Genomic DNA, 18432 nt, shown 5'->3' on the forward strand with positions numbered 1-18432 from the left:
AAGGCCAGGTGGGGTGAAGATGCCCCTAAGGGCTCTCCTGCTGCCCAGACATCCCTTTGTGCCCGATATAACGCTGTCACGAGCTGTTTTGTGGGAAACATTCAAGTGTTGCTACTGAAAGACAGATCTATAGGGATTACAGGAGGTACAAACCATTGTGGATGAGCCCCTAGCTCAAACTCCCATGCTTTTGGGAAAGAAGAAGAAGAAAACTTCATTTTCCGTTGTATCTGATCATGCTACGTTCCTCAACACAGAAGCAGAAATAAAATATAGGATAGCAGGTGGACAATAGTACAGATTTTAGGTGTGATGTGCTTACTACAAAGACAACGCAGCAAATCCATCTAAATCCAGGAAAGTACATGCTAACCAGATCTTTGCTCAATCTGAACTTCTGTGGTCCAAATCAGCTACTTCCTTTAATCAGGCACCAACTACAGTGTGAGGAAGATGAAAAGGGAAATTCCAGGGTGAATTAAGAATAAAAATAATGGCAAAGACAAGTGAATTTGCTGTGAACTGGCCAGGCCAGTGGGAGTTTCAAGCATCAGTAGAGTAAGTGAGCAAGTAAGCATTTGGCCTTTAATTTTCATCATCCACATCGGGATGTTTAGGACTTTTCTCTTGCCTGTAAAATGGTTTCCCAACTTAAGTGAAATTCTGAATTGAATGTATCTGTAACGTAAGGAGGAGTTCTCAGTTCCAATTTATCATTGTTAAAGTGGATTAAAGGATTTTTTATTAGTAACACTTTGAGCTCACTTGTTCGTGTACCTGGAGAGTTCTAGCGGAGGAATCCTTCCCCAGCAGACAGCCTGGCCAAATCAAAAGTTGAAAATGAGCGTGTGATGAGCACATTACGCAGGCTGATGAGGACCGTGATGAGCTGGGAATTAGTGAGGAAACCTTTGAGACAAGCCCAAGCACCGGTGGAAACAGCGTACACAGCGCTCTCTTTTTCTGAGTCACTGCTGATCCGAAAAGCTCAAGTACCCTGTGGGACATCACGCTGCTGCGAGAGATGTCTCCTGAATAAGGTGTGTGAACCTCTTAACCTTAACCCTCTTAGTCAGCCTTAATATATTAAACGGTATAAGACAGCACTGGAAATTATGTGAGATAACAGTGTAAGCAGCAGTTTAACAAACCATGAATCAAAACTGTTGACAATATATGCCCAAATTAGTTTTAGTTATGCTAATGAAAATGATGGCTGGTAAAACATGGGATGCATGACATTCAGAAGTAGCTTTCCACGGGCAGATAAAGAAAACCAGCTGGATCGCAAACAGGGACTAGACGTGTTTGCTTACCCCACCTAGATCAACATGTTTCAGTGTCAATAGGCAAATACTGTATTAATTTTAGGTAATTTTAAACCAATAATATCAAATTACCCCCTTAATACAAAGACAGTAAAACAATACGAGGCTTGTACTTTGTTACATCATATTTCTGACAGTGAAGCTGTGTTCAGGCTGAGGCGGCCATCAGCTGCACCCCTGACCCTATTCCTAAAATTTAGGGTCGGATTCAGGTTAGGAGAAGATATTTAAATTCAAGTTGCTTAAGTGTATAAGCTCCTACAACATCCACAGAAACCTAATCGGTGCAGTCAAGAGAGCCAAGAGTGACTCAGCTGGGCAACCACAGGAGCTCAGTGCAGTCGCTGACACACTGGTCACTGATGTCCTTGGACATAGAATCACAGAATGTCCTGAGTTGGAAGGACCCACAAGGATCATGAAGTCCAACTCCTGTCCCTGCACAGGACAACCCCACAGTTCACACCATGTGTCTGAGGACGTTGTCCAGTCTCTTCTTGAACACTGTCGGGCTTGGGGCTGGGTCTCCTCCCTGGAGAGCCTGTTCCATGTTCTGGGGTAGCCAAGACCCCTACAAACTGCCAGCACCTACGGAAGAACTGAGTCCTGCCAGCATCGAGAGACCATGTAACATGGACTATGGCCCTAGGATAAACAGGGCCCCAGCTACCCATGTTTAATTGACTGAGTGACATGCTTACTTTCTAAATTAGGTAAGTTAAGGAAGGAATTGTACCTAACAAACCTGTCTGCTGCTTAAGCTTCTTTAAAATAAGACTTCAGTTCTGAATATAAATGATTCTTCTTTCTCATTTACTAACCACACACTAACATTCAAAGATGTCATTGTGTCTTTTCCTTATTACAACATCTTTTTTTACATAATCTGTTGTGCATTTAAGACTTTAAGTAAAAGTCTCTTCATCTGCTTTTGGGAGGCAGGTTCCAGGTAGGTTCCTTGAAGACTCCTGGTTCTAAAATCCTGGCTGACAGACAACTACCAACCCAGCCAAACACCATCTCATTTTTCTTACCTCCAAACTTGAAATATTAATTTCAGTGCCTTGGCGTAGTTTCAGACCATGTAATTATAATCTAGATCCAGGCTGGATAAGTATAAATTCCATCTATAGAACCATTTCTCTTATTTCATTTGGATGCAATACTGTTATCCCTTTTTCTGTCATAGGTGCCCAGTGTTGTCCCACTCCACCCCAGGTCTGCCCACCTCTCACTGCAGCGTGAAGATGCCTTAAAACCTATATTGCTCTCAGTGCCTTCCAAGGGGTAGGAACCAGCCAAGGTTACTAACTCGATCAACACAACTCATTCAACTCAATCAACACAGCTCATTCTCTAAACTGTCTATTAAAACATATTTTGGTATTTAGAACTTGTCTTCCAAATATGTTGACACATTATTTCCAGACACATGTAGATCTTCAGTACTTTCTCTTCTTTAAAATACAAAAAGAAGACTCAGTCTCAGGAAATACACCATCCTACTGAAACACTGAATCTCTCACTCCAACATCCTAGAATGTGGACAAAAATATATGCTAAAATAATTTCCTGACTTTAGTAAAATTCTTGATTGAGTTTACCCTGAAAGCCAAGAGGTGTTCTCAGCACCACTTTATCTCTGCGGAGTGAATTGAAGTGTCCCTGGCTGATAACACCTCGATTCACTGTGCATGGTTTGCCTATATGGCAGTTTTCAGAGAAAGGAGAAAAAGAAAAAGTAAAATAGTGATGATGCTTATCCAAAGGCATAAGGGACACTTCCAGGGAAGGGCTGTGGAACTCATTTGTTCTCACAGAAGAAAATCTTATTGGTGTGGGGCTGTAACAGATTGACTGTTCTTGTAATGTACTCAGTTTCTACTCATGAGTAGATTTGACCGTCCTTGAATGTCTCATCCCTTGGACAGAATGTCAACTTTGCTTTTGCCATTCTAGCAAGTAAAATACATGTAGAACTGTGTTATTCCGGAGCTGAAGGAATGTAGGCCCCTGTGTCTCGCTACATTTAAGCAAATGAAAGAGAGATTCCTGTGTTTCTTCAGAGCGCAAGGATTCTCTCCATACTGATGGTTAAGTATCTGCATCAGTCTGAAACCGAAACCACTTGACAGATTCCTGCTGGAGGTACGTGCTATCCATCTAGCAGAAGTTCATCTGAAACGCTCCTGAAAAGTGTTTATCTACTTAGATGCTCAGTATGGCTTCCAAATCAGAGCTCCAACCACCCTACATAAGCATAACAAAAACCCCAAACCAGCCAAAACCAAAACCACAAAGAAATGTACTGTTTGTAAAACAGCAGTTTGGCTACGAAAGGAGTATATCTAGCAGAAAAAAAATCTAAACCCCAGCAAATTCAGCCATCTAGAAAATTCACATCTTTAACAAAGTGCACACAGCATGCTGGAAAAGGCCAAGAGCAGAATCTCCTATTCCCCAGGTTTCAGGCAACAGGAATATTCCAGTACTGCTCCTCCATCTGTTTTCCACAGGATGGTAGTGTTCTGTGCAAAATGATCCTTGTTTTAAAGAGCATCCACAGCTTGGGCACGCAAGGAACATTTCCCTCTTCATTCACAAGGAAGAGGCCATGCAGAGGGGCTGGTCTTGATGTAGGATTTGTACTCTCTACAAATCGGTCGGACTGAACAGGAGCATCAGCCCACACTTCTCTTAAGAACTCTGCTATTTCAGCCAATTCTGCCTTTTTCACACCATCTTCCTCATCCTCAGCCAAATACTTCAGTGTGCAGCTTGATGAACAAAACACATTTTGTCTTCCTCAGAAACTCCAGAGGAATCGTGAATGTTCTCTTATATATATATATATATATATATATATATATTTTAATGCCAATGAGTATTGTGCAAAATATAATGTATGAAGTCTTCAGGCAAACCCTCCAATCTGTTTTAGCTCCTTGGAAAGTATTACACAGTCATACTCTGCAAACTGGACCAAGTACCTTGGCACTCTGTCCAGTCAAATGCTTCTGACTTAATTGTCGGGTCACATAGGTGTGTGTATACATTACTGTCTATATCCCTGGTTAAATACTTGAACCTCTTGATTTTGTCAGCAGCCCAAGGATTTTTTCAGTACAGCAGTAAGCACAGACAACACTATATGCTGTGATTTTCTGAATTTAATATGACAAAACTTCATGGTGCTTTTACTTGCACATGTAGATAATGCGAGTTTTGTCTATGAGTAATCATTCCTGCAAGCTTAGGTACCTCCTTCCTCGTGATGATTTCATCACCTCACGATACTTTCCAGAATATCTAGTCTGGGACTCTGATGTAATGATTTGTAAATATTAAGATGGAATTATACACAAATACCTTGTTACCCTCACTTGGTATAACTAGAAACCTAAATATACGCATAACACAAAAGACTGAACACAAGAAGCTCAACCATCCTACTGTGCGGAAAGAACTTAGTAGCATATCTTTGTGACAATGTACAGGAATGCAACATATAGAAACAAGTACGTCCATTGCTGGGAAGAATTTTCTTGCATGCACCACTCAAATTGTGACCCAAATAATTTCCTACTTGAACAATGAAAGAAAAGCTAAAGAAAAGAGAGCATTACTACAAATGCTCTACAAACTACAAACTTAGGAAACACAAATCATCCCTCTCCTCCTGTGAATGTAGAGGACATCTGGAACAAGCACATTCGTGGGACATGACACCAAAGCTAGTCTCCTGACAGGTATTCTTGCTTTTGCTTCAGCCAAAGTCCTTGTATCTTTAGTCTTACAAAACATACACGGCAGTTCCTTAAAGACAGTTAATTTTTTGAAATAATTATGTCCATAACAGCACTCTGAGGATGCAAAATGTTACACAATCCCATGTTGTTATTATTATTGACTGCAGTGCAAAGCTCGGCCTCGCTGTGGGACAGTGGAGCTTATCATCAGCAATCTCAAGGCACAGCAGGGTAAGAAAAGTCGCTATTTGGCAATGTTTGCATTTCACAAATCTGTTGAGAGGTTTTTTTTAATCTAACACGGGACGGAATCAGAAATGCTGCTTCTTCATTCAAAGCTCAGGCGCTGTTCCACGGAGGACTGCTGATTACAAAACAAACAAAAAACCGCATTTCCACTTTCTTGTCAGGAAACAAAAAAGCATTTGCAATTTAATAAATCCACTTCTCCGGACATCTCCGGAGATCACGGAATAGCCCATTTGATAACATTTAAGTGTATACACAAATGCACAGCCTGGCTCCTGAGGGATCCAACTTGTTCAGTTTGCACTAAGAGTGAAGTCCCCACTCTCTGCAGATTCTATGTAGTAGCTATAACTTGACTGTCCATTTTTCAAGTCATGACAGCAAAAGAAGTGGGATTACCCTGCTGTGAAGAGGGAGAAAGCTCAGTGGGAAACTCAAGGAAAGGCCAAACTTGTGGAGAGAATCGGATGTTCAGGAAAGGTATCGCTACGGTGGCTCTAGGCACGTGAGGACAGTATGAAAAGGAACAGGTGAGTGTCCCATTGCATCCCAAGGGCTGAATGCAGACAAGGGCTGTGGCCAAATATGTGTCAGGAGTTGAATGAGATGGAGGACCAAGGGAAGACAAGGTCAGAGAACTCAGAAATTAAACACAACGAGTTCTGAAAGGAGAAGAGACTCTGCAAGTGTTTTGGACTATTAATGACGTTCAGAACAACCAAATGCAGCTCTCTGCAAGAGATTTTTGGAACAGTGTTTGGATGTGTAGATGGGAAGCCTGCCTGGAAATTCGGGCTGTATTTATAATGAGTTGCCGCTTAGGTATTCTGTGCAAAATAGGAGCCTAGATTTTGGTTATCATCCAGTCCCTGAGAAATTCTGCACTTTGCGATTACAGTGTTGTGTGGATGGGAGAGAAAATAGTAATTCAATTGAACTCTGCTGCCTCTTAGACTTATTTTGAATGCGTTTAGTGGCCACTGTCATGGACAAAACCATACCTGTTAATAAACCACGCTCTCAGCGAACCATGTCTTCAAGGTGGGAAGAAACTCAAGACGTCTTCAAACGTATCACTGTCTAATTACCTAAATGGATCTGCAAGTGATGACGTAATATCATATAACAATGTAAAGTCAAAGTTCTTCAGCTCTGTACTTTCAAGAACAGATGAACTACAGCTGCAAATCTGGTGCTTATTTAAAAGAGCAGGTGTAAAAAGAAGCAGCATGGCGCAGATGACTTTTAAGAGCAGTTTCAGGGACATTTAACACACTGTAGCAACCCCACACTTTTCTTTTTTTTTTACAATAACCCTCATAAAATATTGGTAGTGGTGAAACTTGGAAATCTCAAATCACTCACATACTGAGAGTTGTCAATCAAAATAGAATTCGATGACCTTCTTTATGCTGCACATTTAGAAAGACAATGTTCTAGGACTATTTCAAGCTCTCTTTGACCCCCCAGTACACTACATCACTGTCTGTCATGACCTGACTCGATAACGGTATTAAAAGACAAGGCAGAAATTACTGAAAATACGCCACCTGGAACACAGAAAGGTGAAATGTAATTCAGTGTCCCTCAAGCAATGGCTTAGATACCCTCATCAACTTTGCAATTCTGTTAAGATTATTTAAATGGCAGAAGGCTGTAATTAATCTTAAAAAAAAAATTGATTTTAGAGGACGTGTTCAAGCAGTTTACTTTAAGTTCATTACTGTGCACAGACATGCTAAAACATGAGCCAGCAGTGTGCCCTTGCAGCAGGTAAGGCTAATCATATCCTGGGCTGCATTTGGCAAAGTGCGGCCAGCAGGTCGAGGGAGATGATCCTTCCCTTCTACTCAGCACTGGTGAGGCCACACCAGGAGTGCTGGGTCCGGTTCTGGACTCCACAGCACAAGAGAGACATGGCCATATTGGAGAGGCCATCAAAGCACCATAGAGATAATGAAGGCACTGGAGCATCTTTCCTATGAGGAAAGGCTGACAGAGCCTTGTTCAGCTTGGAGGAAAAAAGGCTGAGAAGGAGCTCATCAGTGCATATAAATACCTGAGGGAGGTTGCAAAGAGGATGGAGCACCACTCTTTGTGGCGGTGCCCAGTGCCAGGACCAGAGGCCATCGGCACAAACCCAGTGCCCAGTGCCACAAACCAGGGCAACGAAGTTGGGGAAGGGTTTGGAGGGGAAGCCGTATGAGGAGCGGCTAAAGTCATTTGGTTTGTTCGGCCTGGAGAAGAGGAGACTGAGAGGAGAGCTCATGGCGGCCACAGCTTCCTCACAAGGGGAGGAGGAGGGGCAAGGCTGAGCTCTTCTCTCTGGTGACCAGTGACAGAACCCGAGGGAATGGCAGGAAGATGTGCCAGGGGAGGTTTAGGTTGGACATGAGGAAAAGGTTCTTCACCCAGAGGGTGCTGGACACTGGAACAGGCTCCCCAGGGAGGTGTCATGGCCCCAAGCCTGACAGTGTTCAAGAAGAGACTGGACAACGTCCTCAGACACATGGTGTGAACTGTGGGGTTGTCCTGTGCAGGGACAGGAGTTGGATCCTTGTGGGTCCTTCCAACTCGGGACATTCTATGATTCTATGATAACTGAAACACAGGAGGTTCCCTCTGAACATCAGGAAACATGTTTTTACTGTGAGGGTGACTGAGCACTGGCACAGAGAGATTGTGGAGTCTCTATCCTTGGAGATATTCAGAAGTCATCTAGACATGGCCCTGGACAAACAGCTCCAGGTGGCCCTGCTTGAGCAGAGGAGGTGGACAAGACAACCTCCAGAGGCCCCTTCCAACATCAACCATTCTGTGAATCTGTGAGCTATTACACATCATTACCAAGCTGAGCTAACAAACAATCACTAGTCATCTGTATTTTGGTACCATTTAGGCTGCCTCAGAAAATCAAGACTATCTTAAGGGAAACACAATAAGAAGCATGTAGAATGCCAACAGACCTCCACGTCAGCCTAAGTCTCCTACAAGAAATAGATCAAATACACTGTCATTTTTATTGTAGACTTCCTTTCCCACAACTATATGCATACATACACATATATATGTATATACATGTACACACACACTAAAATTTTAGATCTATAATGTTTATAATCGATTCATCCATCTATATCCAAAAACAAGGGAGATTTTCCTAATGTTACACAGGCCATGTATTCTGGTGCGAGGCAGAGAGCTGAAAACAGGCTTTCCAGAGTTCTCATGACAAAATATCCTTTAATTATCGCTATTAGAATTCCAAATGCTAAGTCGCACTTTGAATTTAAACATCCTTCAGTGTCCTAGCATTCAGGTCTAGAACTGAGCACACTCATGGAATTGCAGGTCAAGCTGAAATCCCTTTGAAAATTCAACCTTTTGTGAAGAAAAAGTTGACGGTTATTGACAAAATGTTGTAGTCTGCCTTGTTACTATTCATGATTAAGGAAAGTAAATATTGTCTGAGGTCTAATGAGAATTCCAATGCAATAAAGTCAAGTGTGAAAGGTGCAATCAATACGTGATGATGCAACAGTATTTGTTTGTAGTTTTGTTATTGTTTAGTTCATGGTATTCGGTGATGCTTGAAAATGAAGTGTTAAGAAATTAGTGCTACAAGGTTTAACATTCAGATTTTATTTCTGATATTGTAATGTTTCTACAGTCATTACATTCTGAACACTAATTAGAGTCTGATTTTTTTTCCCACTAGTTAAGCACTGCAAACCAAAGAATTCTAGAACAAAAATACTATGGAAACAAGCAGCAATATTATCCATGAACATCCACAAATTATAACCCGTGATGTCCATGGCTAATTTTACACTGCAGGAGAAAGTACTGCAATGAAGATCTGTATTTTTTTTTGTGTTAGCGAGTATGCTTCAAACTATATCAAGTTTATGAAGAAAGTGTCTTTTCAAATGTATAACAGATCGCAGAGTCTAAGCTGCAGCATTTATGTCCTACATATGGCACGGTTATCCACCCAGGGCTCAGTTTTGGATTTACTACAAGTCTTGGATACTAAGAAGCATACTGCCCTGTGAAAAAGTCAAGGACTAAATCTCAGTTACTCATTTATTTCTGCAAGAAAACCAATCTTTTCTGGTCCTTCATCAGACTGACTAATTTATCTCCGTTTGGGCTCAACTGGGTTGGCAGGCACACAGTCATCGGTCCTCGTCATGGTGTCATGGCATGGGACACCGGTACCTTGTATCAGAAACCAAAGAGATGGTTTCCACCCCTCTCCCTTCTCTGCAGGCACGTCGTGCAAGTGACAACTTGTGCCGGCACATTGCGTAGCCTGAACATACTGAAATTATGTTTGAATATTATCTGCAACTCCGTATTTTCTGAAGAAGCCACATAAAGATCTGTCTATGCGAACTTCAGTGGATCTTCACTGGTTATGTTCACAATGAACGTATTCATGGTTCTGAATATTCTGCTTTATTAATTCCCCTGGCAGTTAAACTTTAGATTACAGAGCAAGACTTAGGACACGGATAGAAAACAAGGGCTGATTCTCTTCTAAAACACCAGGTTACATGTCTGTGTTAGGGTGAAATGGCTTTTGAAGTCAGCTAGGAGAATTTGGCATAAATCCTACCCAAAGGGCAGTTACAGGCCAAACCAGACACCAAACGGCTGTTGATCGTGTTTGGTGAAAGATTTCCTAAGGCAGCTCTACAGTTCTTCACACATTGCTAAAAGCAATAATTACTTTGAAACATTATTTATGTCTCTCCTAATGTGACTGCTTTATAAATTCACTAAATAAATGGACCATGTAGCTAAACTTAACACTCGTATTTAACATATTACAGAAGCAATAAAAAAAGCCCTTCACAGAACCCATAACCCATCCAGACCAAGAAAATCCCCTAACCCATGCAAAGATTATTTTCCTACAAGTAGTTTCAATGGAATTAGGTGGGAATTAGCTGAGACACCAGTAAGAGAATGACATATCTGTTTCGTATCACAATTCTTGTTATCAAAATGTATTTTTTGCAGAGCCACAGAAATGACTCTTTCAATCACCTAAGTGAGATCTCTTGACCTATTGCAAATGAGACCGCATATTAGCAGTGCCTTTAACTTTGGGAAACTTACTTACTTTTGTTTAGAAACAGCCAAGTAAGAAACCTAGATCTGCATGAATTCGGTACGATATGGCCCAAACACGTGCACAGCCAGATGAAAGATAATTATGGGAAATAAAACATGATGTTTCAAATCAGCTCCCTAATAAAGCCTAAAAATATAAGAAACTCTATCATATTAACCAGCGAGAACTGCTCTTTCACTTAAGGGATACTTGGGTAATTATTCAAACCTGTACAAGACCGGATTGTCAAGTGAAATCATAATACAGAGCATCTCAGGATAATGAGATAGATCTTGAGGCCATTAGCAGTGGCTGCTATTATAACACTGGCCAAAGTTCTCCAAGAAAGAGAGAGAATATTTAAATGAAAGTTATAGAGAACTAGTTTGAACTTGTATATTTGAATAGCTCAGTACTGTTTCATAGTTTCCATTCCTTCCTGGAGAGAAAAGTGCTTATCTTGTAAGACTGTGAAATAAGTCAGGCTTTAGGGACTGAAATCTCTGAGGGCAGATATTAAAACAAAAAATAATTTGAAAATCAAGCCACCTTGAAATCCATACAGTTTATATTAAGAATTTTATCCTAGCAAGGTTTTAGGGTCTAGTTAGACACTCAGCTGTCTTCTCTTTCCTGATTGTTTCTCTCATTTAGAACAACCAAACCCAACATGTATCTTCTCAGACTTTAGGTTTGACAAGAAGAATTATAGCTTTAGAAAGACTTTAAAGACTGGAAATGGAGGAGGAGATGACTTTTCCTCTCTAAAATAGGTCCTGCTTATGAGACATTTGTATATGCATGCTTTGTTGTCTTACGTTTGTTTGTTTTTAACCACTACAGGGACAATTCAATAGCTCATGGTTGTGAACAGTGAAACTAGCTAATCCCTGGGAAAACACTTGTCTAGCTCGGAGTTTATCAAGTACAGTCTGGCTAATGTGTCAGCAGCTGGATTAGAAATACTGATTGTTTTAAAATCCTCCTTCTGAGCCTTTCCTAGGTACCAAGGGTTCCAAACAGCAGCCCGGAGTCCAGTCTGGCATGCCCGGCACGCTCCATCGAGGAACTCTCCTCCTCACCTTGGCAAACATCTCCTGGACCGCCCGCGCTCGGCGGTGCTCGGACAACTAGACCAGACTAGGGCTTCCAGCAGTCGAAGCAAGAACGCTGACTAACACTTTGCAAATCAAATATTAAAAGACTGCTTAAATATTTTATGATCTTTTTACTTAGGCTCGGATTTGAAGTTTACTTCATCCACTAGCCAGAGATACACTGAAGGTTAATTGATGAAGGAAGAGTAAATAACAGCTGATGCTGCTGGCCCCAAGTATGCCAGGCGGTTAAGAGTATTCCCAACCTCGAGTGAGCCGTCACTGATGTGCTCATTTGTCTCACTAGGTTAGTGTCACCAGGGCTCAGATATGTGATCAAATTACCGCAGTGAAAGTGGTTTAAGCTTATGTGTTTTCTCTTGTATTGTATATTTGCACGTCTCCAGTGACACCGAGTAATCCTTTAAATTGTGTTAATTTGATCATGTATCCGAGTATCCAGTGCGGCAAATTGGGATAGGTGGCTCTGGAAAGTGGAGATGATGCCTTTTAGAAGACAAATAGTTTCCAAGGAGAAGAGAGGCATCCAGCAGAACCACTACAGCTCAGTTTACCAGGACTGGAGCATAAATCTCCTTTCTCCTACAAAATCAAGGGTCTGCAATATACAAACCTGACCAGACAAATTGCTTTTGATATTTTTTTGTAAAGCGAAAGAATTGACCAAACTCTTACAAAGCAACTGTTGGTCAATTTTTGGCTACCTGACTGGGCCAGGATCACTTAGAGCCCACCTAGATCTTAAAGAAAAATTCAGGAGCTCACCATTCAGAGAGCCTTCTCATCATATCTGGGGCTTGGAGTCGAAAATTTAAAAGCAACCTAAATATTTAGCTTTAGAAAAGTACCGCTGAGCTTGTGGCTGGACTCCTTTTCAGGAGACATTTGGTAAGGATTTGCACATACCAAAGTACAATTTACGTAATGAGCAGGAAGAGTTATTGGACTAATCATTTTTAATAGAGATTCCTCGTCTTTAATACAGAACTACACAATAGAACTTAATAGCTTGTGGCAAGTAAATAATTTACACGTGGACTGTGTCTGAATACAAATGTATACATAAAATATCACAGACTTAATGAAGCCTTTGGGGTGTTTTTTTTTAAATCAATTTAATTGATTTTGCTGATAGGTCCGCATTTATATTTTTGTAAGCCGCATTTCGCTTTACCTGCACATGTGGCGCAGTCACAGTTTTTAAGGGAGGCAGGGAAAACTCTGCAAATGAAATCGGAAACTAAATACACAGAGTGTAGGGATTTTTGAAGTGTCTAGGGTAAGACACTCTGAAATAACACTCCAACGTGACCCAACGGTGTGGCTCATTTACAAACCACTTCTCAGAAAAGGTCAACCTCTCAGGAACACTCATGACTGTTCAGGGTGTTTTGCAGCATTTGAGCCCAATGAAGCTGGTAATGAGGAGTTTTTCCCTCTACGTTGAACGTTTGGGGTTGTTCAGCTTCAATCCGCAGGGTTACCTGCATTTGGGCTCCTACTAGCGAGGGGAGAAGACAACGGCTGAAGAGGGTGGTTGGTGTTGTGACTAAGGCACAAATGAAGCCAGAAGGAAGGCAGCTGGATGGAAACATGGGTGTGTGTTTCACAGGGAGCGGCACCGGGTGACAGCTGCTTTGCCACCACGAGCACCAGCTTCTCCAACTGTTTTTCACTACAAAACACACCCGCAGCTCGTTGTCCCTCTTCCTAAGGCACCACTTTTGTCATCATCAACTCACAAACGCTATGCAGCAAAGAAAAGCGTGGAGACAGACCTGGAGAGAGCGGCGGGGAGGCGCGGGGATCCGCCGCCCTCCTCGCCCCCGCGCAGGGCACAGCCGCCCTCCTCTTACCTTTGGGGTGCCAGGGGTCCGTGAACTCGTACTTCCCCACGCCGATGGTCCGCAGCATCTGCACCCCATTGGTGTTGTCCGGGCCCCCCGCCGCGTTGGGGGGCAGCGGGGCGGCCGCCTGCCCGTTGGCGGTGGGCGCGCTGCTGGGCAGGGCGGCCGAGGGCAGGGCGGGCGGCGGCGGCGGCAGCATGGGGCAGGCCAGGTGGCCATTGCCCACCGCCCCGGGGCCCGGGTGGGCCACCGGGCCCACGCCGCTCATGGAGGACATGCTGAGGGGCTGGCTGTTGGTGTACAAGGGCTGGCTCTGGAGGTTGACCACCATGTTGCTGAGCGGCTGGGAGGGCTGCGGCTGGAGCTGGTAGTGGGCCGGCATCAGCGGGAGCTGGGGGGTGACGTGCGGAGGTAGGGAGGGGGTGACGCCGATGACGGGGGCCGGGACGCTGGCGGCCGGGCTGAAGGTGGGCGGCTGCGTCATCCCGTAGGAGTGGGAGATGAGGGCGGGCTGGCTGCCGGCCGCCACCGTGGTGACCCAGGGCGCTGCACCTGCGGCACGAAGGAAAGGCCGGCAATGGCGGCGGGCTGGCTCGGGAGACAACACAAACAACCTCCCACTCCCAAATCGTGCCCACGCGCCCTTCTGCTCCGCGGCACCTAAGCGGTTCGGGGTCTGGAACCATTCCCAGCACATAAGTGCTTAAAATTGCCACGGCGGTGCAAGCGCAATTGTTAAAATACTCATCAGGTGACACGCAGCGCGTTTGCGGATTTACGTGTTTTGCGCTTTACGTGGCTTAAGTGCACGCTTGCAAGAAAATTAACCTCTTTCCCCACCGCGCTTTCATGGCTCCCTGACAAACACTCTGTGTGTATAATAATGGTGCTCCAGCCACTACAAAGAGATTGTAATTAGGCGTCTGGCATAGTAGCACAATGCGTGATATGTGTCTGGAAGCTGGAAATCATTTCAGGTAGCTCTGGACATAAAAGAGGTCTTAAAGTATTACAGAGTGCCTTTTTCTCTAGTGAAGGCAGAGAAGGAGGGAAAAAAAACACTTTAATGAACTTGCAGGCATCTTAATACATTTATATTAGCCCCAGCACAGAAGAAACTTGAGGGGTCTTTACTATGAGAGAAAAACCCTGCTAAAGAATAAAGAAAGGGCTCACAATGAAGTCTAATTTACAGAGGCAAATGGAGATAGTGCATTGAATTTGCTCTGAATGATTTTCCCCTTGTAGAATTACAAATAAGATTAGAAACATACCTGGGTTTTCATTCTCCCTCATCTGTTTAGATGGAGGCTCATCAGTGTCCCAGGGTGTGGACTGATTGATGGGTGTCTGTCCCCACCTGACACTTGTTGCAAGCCCTTGCGGCTGATTTTCAGTCTTGGAAATGCAAGGTGTCTACCAGAGAGAAAGAAAAATACAGAATAAAAATGTTGAGACTATTGGGCATAGTTACTGTTCCTCATAACTAGTAACTTGCTTGTTGTTTGTTTGTTACAGTCCAAGAGGATATCTTAACATCTTTAAACAGCATTCTCCTCCACGCTTGCATGACATGTCTGTATGGGAAATACAATGTATTTAAAATAAATACTTCAGGACATTTGATAGATCCATCTTAAAAAAAAGAAAAAAATCCAAACCAAACTAGCATTTTCAGAAATAAGATGCTTCTTTTGCCTTGAAAATAAAAAACCCCAACACCCACATATGGTAATATCCATTCAGTCACAGCTTACATAAAATGAGACAATCTTCTGTTTGCTCAACCTCTTCCAAAAATGGTGAGTTTTATTTAGCAGAAGGCAGAACAAGAGAGACTTATTTACAACTGTAGGACAAATTACTGTAGGACAGTAAAAAGAAGTCCCAGTATTTACTGTCTGTCAACCCTTAAAATTGAATGCCGGTAAAAAAAAGGCAGCGTTAACAGCCACAGGTCACTAAAGTGGGTATGTTGGCAGTTCTTCAGAGACGTTAAAATAACTGTAAAGCAGGGGAAGTATTGGGGCTGAATCATCATCAAAGGGGATATGATCTGAAAGAGATTTCTTGACAAAGAAACTATCACATGGATTTAAAAGCTAAGCCAGCCCCCCCCCACAGTTTGTAAGAGACCTTCCCAAACAACCATGTCTTTGCTGAGAAAAGGTCTGTAGAAAACGAGGGTGCTCCAACAGGTCTCATTTATTTAACCCCGTATTTCATTGCTGGAAGATTAAAAGTTTTTCTGTTTTGTTTTTACGCGTGTCAGAACCTCTAAACCAGGAAAACGGAACCAGCTGCCTATTGCTGAATGACGACTGAGGACTGAAGCCATAAAGAACAGGAGACCAGTCTGAGCAATCGCTTGTTTGCCTTCCATCTGGGAAGTAATTCAGCTCCGCGACGGGGGTACAGCGGCTCCATAAAAGCCTTGGGTCACGTAGTCCCAATGAAATCTCTGTCGACACCAGCAGCTTTTTTCCCCATCACCAGTACCTCAATCACTCCATGAAAAGAAGTCATTAGCGAACCCATTTATACCCTCTGCAAATAAACACACACCTTTCCCAAGCCCATCGCTCATTCCTCAGCTTTTTAAACCTACTGGAGGAAGCTGAACTGACATCTCTGTGAGCTCTTCTGTCCTGCAAGGCTCTCTCCTTTCTCCAAATACCTCCGACATCCATCACCTTTTCCACCTGGGCTTTATCCCCCCTGGCTCTGGGAGCCAGCAGACCCGGTGCAGACCCTGACGGAGGACGGGGGACTAGAGATGCTATATACTTTGTTAAACACAGTTGGTCAAAGGGAAGTGTGATTCTTAGTGTCTTCTTTTTGGTGTGGAATCTGGAAGTGAGAATTTTCAGCTTGTGTCCAAACTAAGCGGCTTATATCTATATATTTACGTGTTTAAAAAACCTTTAACTTCTACAGGTTTTCTTCTACTTTACTGTAAACAAGGACAATGATGTTCAGGTTTTAGACTCACATTTCCTTCTGCCCCCACCATTTTAATTTTCTTAACTTCTCAAACCTTCTATAACTTTTGCAAATGAAATAAAAATGAGTCGGGAAAGGCAAAAAGAGACGACATGCAGGCAAGCAAGAGCTTTAAGATTCCTTCTGTTGTATTCATGGCAAAGAAAGGGCAGGAGGGGAAGAAATAAATCTCAGTTTTGAAACACTTCCTATTTATAAGTTGTCCTGGGAAAGGCTTAATCTGAATACTTTTAGCTTTTACATTGTACGAGGTCTTTGACACAGAGGGATATAACGCTGCTGGTGGTTTACCAGTTCATGTTAGCAGTATCCCTTTGGATCCAGCTAAACTGTTTAACCGTGGCCAAAGTGCTCTGCAGCAAAAGAAGAAATAAGAACAAAAAAAGCACCACCAGCATTCTCTGCCTATAAATCAGCTAAGATACCTCCCCCAGAAACACTATTATCTATCCCAAAGCAAAGCTTCAAAAACCAGCAAATGCAATGTAGAGAAGTTGGCATCTTTATGAATCAGCAAAGAAGGACAGGAAGACTCACAACCCAAATTACGCCCCACGTGTTCCACACGTGGCATGCGTGTGTAGCATCTCATTGTTCTATGGGCTGGGTCTCCTAAGCAGGTTTGCAATCCCTACACTTCTCATTATTGTGTGGCATTGTGGAGACGTGCAACATCTTGTGTAACTTTGTTATGTCCCCAAGCTGCTTTAAAACAGCGTCAGTCTGCAACAAGAAAAATTACCCCTGGACTTTAAATAATGCAGAAGCACACACATGCTATCATTTTAAAACAATCCATATGTTCTGTACAGAGTGGGTAAGAGAGGGAGAATGTGACTCCGCTCTCCTAAATCCTACAAAAATATTGTTGCCTATTTTGCAACTGAAAGCTTGCCCTCCAAAAAACCTGAGCACCAGATCAGGCACATTTCTAACTGGTGGAGTTTGCCCTGAATCTAGTTCTAAATTCTGTTCTTTGAGCATTAATAAAGAGGAAGGAGATTTGCAGGTTTGCTGTCAATAAACACTTCTGCTTCCACAAAATGCTGCTTGTTTCCCAAATGTCTTTTCACTAAATATGCTCACAAAACCCGCTTCTTAGAGGCTCAGTGCATTTCCATGCACAAGTTCAGCACATTCCTTCCCAACCGTACCCCCGAGCTTGTATTTATTTGATCAGAAAGAGCCTGAGATTAGTTGGTATGAAATCAAAACACGCATTCATGAAACACAGTTTAGACAATAATGGTGGTGGAAACAGAAAAAACAGCTTATTGAATTTATCTTTTTTTTTTTTTTTAATATCTATACTTCTGGTCTCTGATCTAATTTCTGCATTATTTTTCTTAATACATGAAGGATTACATTACAAGTGTTACATGCCTCTGATCCGATTGCGGCAATTACTGATTTGTGTATCTGGAAAGCAAAATTATTTGCAACATTATCAAACCGAGGAACTTTCTGTCCATGCGCTCAGGCACACGATGGCACTCTATTTGATGCTTTTAATGTACAACATAAATGGCCAAAAAATGGCCTGTATTATGTAGTTGTGCAGGGGGAAGAGATGTGTTCCATTAGTGATCCACAGACTTCACAGAAACTAATTGTACTATGTTACACTTTTATCTTTAGCTTTCATGTCAGATGCTTGCTTGAATTAAACACGAAACACATGAAAAAAGGAAATGCATTACAAAATCTACTGGGTATACATTTTAAAATACTGCCAAATGTCTATTTACAGGAAAAGACAAGGAGGTTTCTAAAAGGTCTGTTGAAGCCCGGCTAGTCAACAGCGGCACTGGCTGTTTGATTGCCTGGAATTCATGGGAGACTACGAAGATTACTGAAGCAACCATCAGCATCTTTGTAGCATCCCTAAAATGTTCAGTCTGTGCTCTTTGTCACCCCAAATTCAAATGTGAGGATTTTTTTGTCTTCTGTTTGAAACAATCATTAAGAACAAGTGAAATGTTCAGTTGAAGCTTGCATTTCACCTCCCGCCTGCCT

General features: G+C 42.6%; 1 protein-coding gene across 3 annotated transcripts in view; it reads right to left on the reverse strand.

The window, feature by feature from the left end:
- KLHL29 (kelch like family member 29) overlaps positions 1–18432 on the reverse strand; it is a 419493-nt gene that overhangs the window by 135497 nt on the left and 265564 nt on the right. For all 3 annotated transcript variants that reach the window (XM_065055772.1, XM_065055771.1, XM_005510118.4), the window contains 2 exons: positions 14688–14829; positions 13423–13965 (listed from right to left, as the gene is read on the reverse strand). In XM_065055772.1, coding sequence (XP_064911844.1) covers positions 13423–13965; positions 14688–14829 — 685 coding nt within the window. The remainder of the gene's footprint in view (positions 1–13422; positions 13966–14687; positions 14830–18432) is intronic.

Source organism: Columba livia, chromosome 3, assembly GCF_036013475.1.
Source record: "Columba livia isolate bColLiv1 breed racing homer chromosome 3, bColLiv1.pat.W.v2, whole genome shotgun sequence".
Lineage (NCBI taxonomy): Eukaryota > Metazoa > Chordata > Aves > Columbiformes > Columbidae > Columba > Columba livia.